We start from the raw sequence: 12,174 nt of genomic DNA on the forward strand, positions 1-12,174 counted from the left end.
TTTAAATATTATATTTTCAAACTTAAAAGATTACGGTGTTTTATTGAGGTTATCGGTTTACCTAATATTAAGATAGCCACCATCACAACATGTAAATTTTGGGTGTGACACAATGAGTCCTATGACGATCTAGGCGGACGAGGTGTCAATTCATGAGTATAGCGAGTAAATATGTTAGGGGCACTTGGCTTCCTTAGCTAGTTAGCTAGGTGGAGACTTGTCTCTTTTTTTTATTTTATTTTTCTTGCATGTATTATGACGTGTATCATATGTTTATCCCATTTTTGAAAGAGTAGTAGCTAATCCTATCTTAAATTAACAACGAAATGACCAGTTTAAGTTAGGTTGAATTTGTAAAACAAATAGGTCCACGGTTCATTTATTAGTACTCTTCCATTGTTAGTCCTATTTTTAGGAAATGATCTTTAATATTCACTCGGTTAAATAGAAAAAAATGATCATACAAAATTCAATAGTCATATAAGTAAATAATATTTGCTGTGTATAAAAATCAAATCTCCTTTTTATATATTTCCATCAAATGATCAAGTCTCCTTGATTCTTGCTCTGTCCAAACTCATTTTTCCTTATGTAGGCTTAATCCTGCAAGACACCTCGTTTCGAAGTTTTCAGTAGTTCTTTGACTCTCAATCTCAATAAGTGTAAAGTAAACAGGTTTGAAACTTATTCGATAATCTTCACTTGACTATAACAAAACATTGATATTTCGAACCTCTCAATTACACATGCTTTAGAGAGTTGTACATCTTGGTTAAATAGTTAAGCCAACCAAAAATTCATGATTTATGATAGGGGATCTTTACACAAATAGCCAATAATATTTACTGCTTATTTTTTCTAGTCAGTATACATAGATTATACACGATCATATGTATTACATACAATAATATATGCATATTATGCAATCGCCAGCTATTTTTAATTTGAGCGGGCCAATACTTCTTTTGTGCTATTCGGGTCATGATAGCCCATCTCTCTCTTTTAACACAAATAGCCGGCTAGCTTTACTGTTTACATTTTTAGTCGGTATATATAAATTACTCAATGATTACATACATTTATACACATGTGATGCACGAATTATACATAATAAATTATATATTCACATGTTACTTTTAGTTTGAGTGATTAGGTGGGCGGCTATTTAGTTAAATCTAATACTAAAAAATTAATCCACATAGCCGCTCGCTTAACCACTTAAACTAAAAATAGCCGGTAGAGATATAATATATGTATAATTTATGTATTATATGTGTATAGTTATATATGATCAATGTATAATCTATGTATATTTACTAAAAAATTAAACAATAAATATGACCGGCTATTTACGTAAAGATTCCTATTTTATTCTTGAAATCAAAAGCCCAAGAAGAGGTGAAGTCTCGTGTCTCTTCTCCATCGCAATCATACAACCTTACTCATCATCAAATTAATCAAACGCTTTGTTTTTTGTATATTCTCTCTCTTTAGTTTAGCTCCACACTTCACTCCCACATAAATCAAATCTTCATTTTCCTCTTTCCCATTTTCAGCCTTTGCCATTTGTCTCATAAATAGCTGCAAAAAAAGCAGCTTGACATTAAAAAATTAAATAAAAATGGTGAGGATAATACCAATGGCCTCTTCAATTAGGCCTTCACTTTCATCTCTTCATAAATTTTCTGGGTCCTCAAGATTCTGTGTTTCGCTTCTTTCTCATAATTCTCAACGAAAGTTCAGTTCTTTTCATCTGGGTAGCGGTAAATTCTCTATCTTTTTGTTTTTCTTTTTTCGATCAGCCCTTAATACTATTAAATTTCTTTTTATTTCTGAGTTTAAACAATCAGGTCAACTTATTATGTAAATATCTTGATAAATATTAGTAGTAAATTGGTAATATGTTAAAAAATGGTAATTAACCTGTTATCACAGTTAAAATTCAGACTGGTGTAAAATAATATTACACTGTCAGTGTATATAAAATTCAGTTTTTTTTGTCCAGATTTCACTGGTTTGTTGTATATGGCCAATTTCTTATGTACCCACTTTAAATTCTTTTTTTAATTGCTCATATTGAATCCTTGTTTGTTTGGTTTAATTTATTTTTCTCAATTTATGATCAATTTTGTGTGTATCCATTTCGTATTTTTTGTAGTATAGAATGTGCACCGAGTTACCAGTATGCAGTTATGGTTTTAAGGGTCTTTTCTTTGTGCAATATGCTTATTTACAAATAATGCACAAGGAAGTATTGTTTGCTGCCGGGGTGGCAGTAGCGGAGCCAGGAATTTATACAAGGGATTCAAAAAAAAAAAAAAAACTAGAATGTCATAGTTTGGGATCTTTTCTTATGTTAAGTGGATTCACCAGTGTATGTTTAACTAAAAAAAAATCATTTTTGTCCTATTTGCGTAGTATAATTTTCCGGCGAAAGTGATTCAGTTGAACCCCCTTTGCTGTATCTAGTTCGGCTACCGCAGGATGGAGGTTAAAGAAAATGTTGTAATGCTACTAATGTAGAAGTTTCTTTCTTTGATAACATCGTCTCTTGAAAAAATTATATGTTCGTATGTGGAACGTGGAAATGTGATTTTGGCATATAACTGATGTGTCTACTCTAGTCTGTGATGGAACTTGTCTGTATCTCTGATAGTAAGAAAACCTTTCTTGAAGGGGCCAAATTTACTCTTAAGAAATTGTTATATGGATAGTTAATGTTCTTTGATTGACGTAAAATAGTAGTTTATCTCTGTCTTTTGTGCTGAATTTTCTTCTTCTTTACTATTAGTTTCATTGGTCTAGAAGCAAAGATTTTATTATTTTCATAGAAAATTAGAGCGCTAATGTCGTTTTTATGCAGTCTACTTTAGAAAATATAAAAACTTGTAGTTATATCGTTTATGCCAGTCGTATGCTTTAAAATGTATAGCTAATGCGGTTCACTACATTTCTATTTCCCATTGGCTTGGATCTAGTATTTAAGAGTCACATCTTTCATCTCTGGTTCTTATATTAATAAAAGAGCTCCATTTTCTGGGGTTAGAGTCTCAGTGGAAGGGATTCCTCGCTTTGTTGTTGTTTTCATTTAAAAGTTTTCTGGTTTCAGACAGCATAATTTTCATCATCGCTTCTATCATCATTCTATATACCTCAATTCGCTTAACTTGGCAGTTATTTAGTTAGTTAGGGTGATTGCTTCTCTATGCATTAATAAAGCCACTACCGCACATTTAACCATAAGATCACCACCCGTAGATGATGTCTAACATGGAAACATGTGCTGCAGTAAATTAAAAAGGTTGGTGCTGGAGTATTTCTGTTTTAAGATGTCTTCTCTTACTCTTTCTCTACAATTGTATTTTGCACTGAGAGTAGTGTGAGTTTTGTCTTCAGGGGGATAAGAAGGATATAACTTACAATAATTTGAAACAGTGATGATCAAATAGTTTGCGCCAATTTTCTATTATGATTTGCTCACCAACTATGTTGCTCGGACTCTCCAAATATGTCGCAGGGTGCGTTTCGGATCCTCTAAAAGTAGTGCATTTTTGGAGGATTTGATACATGTGGCAATATTTTGGAGAGTCCTGGCAACATAGTTCACCAACACGGCGGTGAATGTGGTCGATTTGTATGCTATTGGTGGAAATTGTTGCTTGTGTCTGTTGACCTTCAGACTTTACTGTATCCCAGGATTTTAGTGTGTGCATCAGTTGGTAAGAGAATTGCTTACTTGGTATTATTGATGGTTCTGCAGCAGTTCCACAGTTGCAATCTTTTGGCCTTAAAGCTTCTAATCTGTTAAGAGAAAAAGGGGGCAGTTTGTTGGTCAGCGCTGCGGGAAATATGGCGCAAGCAAGCACCACTACTACCCAAGAAAATGTCCTAGAGTGGGTCAAACAGGACAAAAGAAGAATGCTCCATGTAGTTTACCGTGTTGGGGACCTTGAAAAGACAATAAAGTACAAATATCTTGACACTCCATATTTTGCTAATCTTATTCTGTTCAAATGTCATGATCTTATTCTCTGTTACTCCCTCTTCTAACCTTCCATAATTGTGTTCAGATTCTATACGGAGTGCCTAGGGATGAAATTATTGAGAAAGCGTGACATCCCCGAGGAAAGATACACAAATGCATTTCTAGGATATGGACCAGAGGACTCTCATTTTGTGATTGAACTCACGTACAGTAAGTTGCTCTGCTATCCGAATCAGTATGCCATTTCCTTTTCTTTCTGCACACAACTCAAATGTTTACGGCTGCAATTAAGTTTCTCTTTTACAAGCTCTACATTGTCAGAATCTAATGTTTTCATCTTATGACACCGTCAGATTATGGAGTTGACAAGTATGATATCGGATCTGGGTTTGGCCATTTCGGAATTGCTGTAGAGGATGTAAGTGTCTTTATAAATAGAGAGTGAAAGGAACTTTACATAGAACGTATAATTTTGTATATCTCGAAAGGCCCTTTCTTTTCTTAACTGTTACTGCATTTTGTCGTTGGTCGCTAAATTGCGGTGTATTATTTGCATAACCCTGTTATATACTTACCTGGTTGTGGGTTGTGCAATAGGTTTCAAAGACAGTGGAACTCGTAAAGGCTAAGGGAGGGAAAGTAAGCAGGGAACCAGGTCCCGTTAAAGGAGGGAAGACAGTTATTGCATTTATTGAAGATCCTGATGGTTACAAGTTTGAACTTTTAGAGAGGGGTCCAACACCCGAGCCCCTATGCCAAGTAATGCTTCGAGTCGGAGATCTTGACCGCGCCATAAATTTTTATGAGAAGGTAAGATTACTACGACTTCATAAGTATTGTTGTTATTGTACTTTCTGCTAGTCTTGTGCTCTTATTGGCTGAATTAGCCGGAAATCCTTACTTTCCATAATTTTATCTTCAGGCTTATGGTATGAAGCTTCTCCGCACACGTGACAACCCGGAATACAAGGTAAGTTGGCAGATTTTCTTAAACAGTCGGCATAACAAATGAAATCATCATGGATGTTTGACCTAGTGTATGCAGCTTAAATACCTCTTGCCTGGAATATTAGTAAGAAGATAAGTTAGTGGGATGCATATGTAATTATATTGCACGGTGGAGATAGGTTTACTCTCTGATGCATTTCCATACATTTTGGTGTTTTCCCAAGCAAGCGTTCTCTTAAGAAACAATTCAAGCAAAGATGAAATTTTTCCCCTTTTGTTCTATGAAATGTAGTTACAGATGTGGCTGGACAGAATGAAAATGACCCCCCCCCCCCTGCAAAAAAAATGTAGGCTTCTGTGACTTACTTATAGCAGTACTTCAATTAGGCCAATTGTTTGTGCAAACTGCTATTTATGCTATTCTTTAATGTGCATGGTTCAAAGTCTACTCGTAGTAGTACTTCAATTTGACTGCCTTGCTATGCCGCTTTTGTAAGTGTTGATGAGCACTCTGCTTTCTTTCATGCTCCTGCATCACATTCTATGAGAGACAGTTTCTTTTTTTCCGACATCCTAAATGGTTTGATACAGTTCCGCTGATGATGAGAGCAATGTTAAATTTTTGTACCTTTCGACAAGTTTCAGGAATTCAATGGCTGTATCACGATCTGATATCATTACCTATTGACTGACTTCTTATATTCAATATTCTTTTTTGTGATGTAACCTTTTATATTGTAGAGACTAGGGACGAATTTATTTTGTTATACTTTCATGCAAAAAATTAAAAAATGGAAGTAGTTGACTTATTTACTATTTTAAGAGTCAAAATAATTTTTCTTTTGAGCACTTTATCTCAATTTATATAACAGTCATTTCATTTTGAGACGTTATACGATGTTTGACACCACTCGATTTCTCTACAACTTTCACAACTTTCATTAAACTACTAAAATTGTAAACTTGAGTGACATTTATCTCTCAAACTAATAATTCAACCATTGCTTGAAGATTTTTCTTCCACCGTCCCTAATATAATTATAAGTCAAATTAACATCTTAAACCGCGTCATATAAAATGGACTTGAGGGCATATTAGTGTTTTATGTCAAGGTTCTGATCTTGTGACTTTTGTTCAGTGAGAAAACATAAATTAGTGACCAAGAATGAGGCTGAAGATTAGTGATCTTCACCTTTCTATTCTGAATCTGTCAAGCTTTTGGAATGTTGGAATAGATGTTATTTTTTGCCAGTACTGAATATGCTGCTTTATATCTGATTTGAGTTTCATGAATACGCTGTGGTGATATCGTCATATCCGTTACCCTTGCAGTTGTTAAAATGTTGATTTGCAACTTCTAATAGGTTAGCAGCTGAAACAACAACTACTAACTAGTGTTTGTAGAAAGGAAAGATAGTTGCTAACTGCTACTGCCTTATTGTTACCAGCCGTACAACAAATTTCATGACATACCAAGTTTGTAGCTTGATCCGAAGCAACTTCTAACAAACTAAATAAACATGCATATAGAAGACAGCCGATGGAAACTTCTTTGTTTATTATTGAATAAAATAGTCTTACATAAAGCTGTTTGAAATTTGCAGTATACAATAGCAATGCTGGGATATGGTCCAGAAGATACGAGTGCTGTGATGGAGTTGACATATAATTATGGTGTCACTGAATATGACAAGGGAAATGCATATGCACAGGTAGCACTCCATAGAATAGTAGCACCTTTATTTTACATGTCATATGTTATATTGGTAGCACACTATCTGAACCAGTTAAATTCCTATAACCAAAAATGGCCAAAGCCTTTCAAAACCATTTGCTTGCAACGGCTTACGTGAAAAAATAGTTACGGTCATTAGATCTTTCATACTATTACCAAAGTACACTCAAGAATCAACCAAGCTTGCGTCCCTTCAGAGCAAATATTTTCTGTTATCAATGAAAACAGAAAGAAACAAAGAAAAAGAACTACTGTGTTTCGTATACGAGACATTTAGCTTGATTCCTTACTCATTCCATCCAAAGTTCACTGACTTACACTTCTGCCAACAGATAGCTATAGGCACAGATGATGTGTACAAGACAGCAGAAGCTATAAGACTGTGTGGCGGAAAAGTTACGAGGGAACCAGGACCTCTACCTGGTATCAGCACCAAAATTGTAGCATGCCTAGATCCTGATGGTTGGAAATCGGTAATACTCTTAACATTACAACTATGTGTTTTTCCCCCTAGTTCACTAGTCGTAAGTTCTACTGTTGTTGAATACGTGAGTCTATAACATCTTTGGAAAACATGCAGGTTTTTGTTGACAATGTAGATTTTCTCAAGGAATTGGAGTAAGCTGTTTTTGGAGGAAAGAGTAGGCATATACGGAACATCTCGAGGACATTGATGCTTCATCGAAATTACTTCCTTGCCTTTGACCGAATCGATACAAAGGGACTACCATGAAAAAGAGCCTAAAATTGTGCATTTTGTGGATAAAATTACAGAAGTTATTGCTTCACCAACATAAAAAGAATAGAAGCATGAACTCGTATATCTACCTACTTTTTGTAATAAATTTGCTGCCTTTTCTTACTGGAAAACTTTGCAAACTAGGAAATCAGTTCAGAAAAACTTAGCAAAGTGAGGACTTAGTAGTTCTCTATTTCCAATATGTACAATCCCTAATTTCAATTGTTCATTTGACTCTTTTCTTCTAGTTGGACCATAGGTACTGAGGATCAATCAGTTGCCAGTTGCAAGTTCCACTATTGTATTGTGGTCAATTATTTTGTTCTAATATGAAGAGTGTCAGTATAAAAGCCATATCTGATTTCCTTGTAGTTGGGCATGAATCAGAATTCAAGAGTGGAGGAAGCCATGAATAAACAGGTCAAGTTTAGTTTTTGTTCAATAGTAAATAAAAGTTCTATGCACAAAATACAAATGGTGTAAAGGCGATTAAAGGAAATCATTTGTAATCAGCTTGATTGGTAATCTGGAAAAAATGGGAAGTTGCTATAATAGGTTCAATTTTGCCTTTTGTTGCACTTTTGGTTCACTTATATTCTTGTCGTTAGCAGATCGTCTCATATTTGACGTCGTCACTTAGGGATTCCTAGGGTGAAATGGGTAGATTTTCATGTGCAATTTTTTAAAGAAAAGATGTCCAAATTTACATGCATCGAGCTCTCGCTATGTGCGAGGTTCGGGAAGGACTAGACCATAAGGGTTCATTGTATGTAGTCATTCCTTGCATTTCTGCAAGTGGCTATTTCCACAACTTGAAATCGTGACCTCCTGGTCACATGGAGGCAACTTTACCGGTTACGTCAAGGCTCCCCTTCAATGCTTTAAAATTAACTCTGGGGAAGGGCCGGACCACAAGGTCTATTATATGCAGCCTTACCCTGCATTGGTTCGAACCCATAACCTCTTGATCATATGGCAACAACTTTACGAGTTACGCCAAGACTTCCCTTCAATGCTTTAAAATTAACCTCAGAATGGAGCTCAATTTGGAAGAGTAATGAGCAAATGTGGCCCTTTCCAAAGAAGAAAGCTCTCAACTTGAGTACCAGATGATAATTGTAACTGCAATTAAACTTGCATTGTAAATTTGAAACTCACTTTTATACAGTTTCAAAACTAAGAGCTTTTATATAAATATTAGAAACTATTCTTATATATATTTACTGGGAAAATTCATGTGTCCTTTCTGTTCATAAAAGGACCAAACAAAATTTGAACTTCCCCTACAGAAAAACATAATACTATTACTTCCACCTTCTAGATAATCACTAACTAATAAATTAAAATACTCTAATGACTAATCAATTGTTAGACTAATACTACTATATAGTTACTTCAACATGACCGAGAAATTCATCTGGAGTCAACCTCAGGATCGAAAAAGCCTTCGAAACTCGGGATAATGGTCCCCCACCTTAGGATAATGGGCCCGCCCCTCTACCTATCTTTGCTAAAATTTCTTTTCCAAGTTATAGCAAAGCAAAGGCTATTAGTTTGATTATGTCTAAACATCCAAACAGTAACATGATCATTTTCCTTCAACTTATGATCTTTAACAAACTGTCTCCAACTTCCTAAAAGAACATAACTTCTGTAATTTCCCCAAGTCTTGAAATTCATCTTATAAGAATTGCACAATTGATCAAAAGTTGTAACTTTTACACCATGAGCCAGATTTTCACCATTTTTACCATTTAATAATGGTAACAATTTACTCCTCACATCTTCATTGTTTAATAATAGCCTCCCCTGATGCTCATCAACATCAGATTTTGTCAATTGCTTCTCAAATGGATCACTACATATAGTACCAATTATTCCTCTCAAATTCTGAACTGGGGGTAATTTTGGTAAATTTGTCAATGTAGAGGGTGAAATTCGAATCTTTTTTGGGATTGGCTTTGAAATTTTTCTTTTTGATTTTTGCAATTTCCTGGACTCTTTGCTCATAAAAAATGGTGGCCAGATTTTGGACATCTTGCTCACTAACAGCAGTGTATTTCAACCAAGAAAGAAGTAAAGCAGCAGCAATGTCTTCTCTTTCTAGTTCCACCATTTCTGAATTAGTCGAAAGCTTTTTCTTTTCTGATTTTTTTCCCTTTTTCTGAATTTTTTTTCTTTTTCTAATGAGTTTGATAGGGATGAGTACTAATTAAAAGGAAGAGAGATTGTAGTTTCTTGGAGAGGAAGAAACTACACGGCAGTAGTACTTTTACTGCTTCTCTATTACCCAAAAGGGTTTTATGATCAGGATAGAAGATACCCAAAGAGTCGGATGGGCTTTTTATATTTTCTTCTTGGATGTGGAATATTTTTTAGAAATGTATATTTTTAGTTATTCTCAAAAATAATAGTAGTCAGCAAACTATATATATCAAAACATATTTGTATATATATGTCTACTAGTTACTGTAAATATGTGTTGCATGTTAATAATTGCACGTAAATATTCAGTTCATCGATATTTTGCATTGAACGTATGTACTTTTATAGTAGTAGTAATAATAATAATAATAATAATAATAATAATGATGATGATGATGATGATGATGATGATGATGATGATGATGATGATGACGATGCATATATGTTCAATCAATTTACTTTAGTTAGATATAATATAGTAATACGCTATGTAATTGTATCCTATCTAATACTCCCTCTGTTCCAGTTTATGTGAACCTATCTCCTTTTTGGTCCGTTCCAAAAAGAATGACCCCTTTCTAAATTTGGTAACAATTTTGCTTAAACTTACAGTTCTACCATTAATGAGAAGTTTTTAGGGAAATTTTCGTTCCTATAGCATATAGGAAACTATATTACCAAATATGTTCATAGTTTGCATATTACCCTTCATGCTAATAGTATTTCTACAAAATATATACAATGCATTAAATAAGGAATAATTGTAGTTGTAGGATTCCTTAATTAGGCGCACTAAAATTGGGGAATTTAATATTCTTCCAGATCTTCCACAACGCAAATCACGCACATTCATAATTATCATCGGTTTCGTTTCAAAATTTCCATACTCTGTTTTTGCGATAGGCTCTGTTTAACCTTTTTTCTGATTTCACAAATCAAAAACTCCTAAATCTTCTACAATTCTTCTACAACAAACTCAAATTATGTCCAAAATACTAATTATGCTTCAATTGAATGAGAGTTGGGATAGCTATGGGAGATTTAGAGAATTTCAGGTCGATGGCATTGTAGTCGATGATGATGCGAGTTATAGTATATTGATTTCCACAATAGCACAACAATTAATGATCGATACATCCGAAAAAATTATAGAAATCAAATACATTGTCAACGAGAATTGTCCTCCAATGGAAATTAGGAACGATATGGGTGTCCGTGTATACATGGAGATGAAAAATGAAAACAAAAACTTAGGATCATATCCTGTCACGAACCGGATTTTCCACCATCGGGGGTCGTGATGGAGCCTACTCGTAGAAGCTAGGCAAGCCACCTATGAGCCCGTGATTTTTGCCCTATATGAATTACTCCCATAAATTCAAAATAAAACAATTTCTTTCAGTATTTGCAATTTTGGAAATTTTCGTGGCATTTTCTGATAATTATTTGCATTTGTCTGTGCATTTTTATTTTATTTAATTAATGAAAATTACAAAAATATATTGCATTTAGGATTTAATTTTATAAATTATTTTATAAAAATAGGAAAAATCACAAAAATATTGCACTTTTAATTTTAATTTTTGAATTTTGGTAGTCTTTTTCCTTTAATTGGTTTTTAATTATTTGTAGTAGCAATTATTAGGGTTAATTAATTTAATATGGTAGGATAATTTGGTTTAGGATTTAATTTAGGTTTTAGTTTTAATTTTTGAAAGAAGGAAAATATTGTTTTTTTTTAAAGAAAATGAATTGGAAAAAAGGAAGGAAATAAGAGGGTTTAAATCTGGGCCAAAATCAACCCATATTTCCCCAGCCCAAACATAACCACCCAGTACCCATCCCAACCCGCGCCTAACCCGGTTCGGATTTCCTCTCAAACGAAACGACGTCGTTTCGATCGGTATTGATCTGAGCAGTTGATCTCCACTTGATCGAACGGCTCGGAACTAAAACTTTGGGAATATATATATGTCCTAATGCCCTACCCCCCCCCCCTCACTTCATCGTTCCAATACCCCCTATCAGAGAACCCAAACCTAACCCTAGCTGAGCCGCCCCTAAATCCACCACCGTCCGGTGGCGGCGCCACCTCCAAACGCCACCAAAACAACACCCCATGACCCCCTCACTCCCCTCTTTCTAAATTCCGGACCAATTTCCTTCGAATCTGCCCGGAGCTGCGAATCTTAAATCTGAGGTCAACCCCAAAAGTTCAAAATCAGTTTTTCTGTCAATCCTGGTAGCATGCATGTTCGGGAGGTGCTGTTCTATAAAGCTTTGAGGTTCGGACTAGGCGAAACAGATGTCACTCAGTTGTTCTTGACAAAGAACAAAGGATGGACATAAGTTTGGCCTAGTTCTTTGTGTCGGCCCAATTTCGAGTCCGATTGGTGAGTTTCTATCCCTCAGCATGACCTATTGTGTTTTTATTTCACCTTTCCGTCCTTATTCTTTTCTTCTCCTTTCCTCTGTTTAAATATTTGACTTATCTTCTGATGTTTTGAGTTGTTTTCTATTCCCTCTATTTTTCTTTCAAGTCCCTTTAAAAATATGTGTGTT

General features: G+C 34.8%; 1 protein-coding gene and 1 pseudogene across 2 annotated transcripts; one reads left to right on the top strand and one right to left on the bottom strand.

Moving 5' to 3' along the window:
• The first annotated feature begins 1,442 nt into the window (after positions 1-1,442).
• On the top strand, positions 1,443-7,761 carry LOC107798087 (putative lactoylglutathione lyase, chloroplastic). Of its 2 annotated transcripts, none has more exons than XM_016621042.2 (9): positions 1,443-1,763; positions 3,761-3,965; positions 4,071-4,195; positions 4,339-4,403; positions 4,583-4,795; positions 4,908-4,955; positions 6,538-6,645; positions 7,001-7,141; positions 7,249-7,761. In XM_016621042.2, exons 1-9 carry the CDS (start codon positions 1,622-1,624, stop codon positions 7,288-7,290), a joined length of 1,089 nt encoding a protein of 362 aa, XP_016476528.1. In that variant the 5' UTR covers positions 1,443-1,621; the 3' UTR covers positions 7,291-7,761. The 2 variants fall into 2 exon arrangements, with proteins under 2 accessions (XP_016476528.1, XP_016476529.1); XM_016621043.2 differs by having other exon boundaries at positions 3,764-3,965.
• A 932-nt stretch (positions 7,762-8,693) lies between these two features.
• On the bottom strand, positions 8,694-9,701 carry LOC107798086 (putative B3 domain-containing protein At4g03170; annotated as a pseudogene).
• Positions 9,702-12,174: the final 2,473 nt, after the last annotated feature.

This window comes from Nicotiana tabacum, chromosome 8 (assembly GCF_000715075.1).
Source record: "Nicotiana tabacum cultivar K326 chromosome 8, ASM71507v2, whole genome shotgun sequence".
Classification (NCBI taxonomy): Eukaryota; Viridiplantae; Streptophyta; class Magnoliopsida; order Solanales; family Solanaceae; genus Nicotiana; species Nicotiana tabacum.

Coding starts and splice junctions, on each gene's coding strand:
- LOC107798087 (XM_016621042.2), top strand. CDS start 1,622: ATGGTGAGGATAATACCAATGGCCTCTTCAATTAGGCCTTCACTTTCA. Junction 4,196..4,338: donor TGTGATTGAACTCACGTACA/GTAAGTTGCTCT, acceptor TGACACCGTCAG/ATTATGGAGTTGACAAGTAT. Junction 4,956..6,537: donor GTGACAACCCGGAATACAAG/GTAAGTTGGCAG, acceptor TGAAATTTGCAG/TATACAATAGCAATGCTGGG.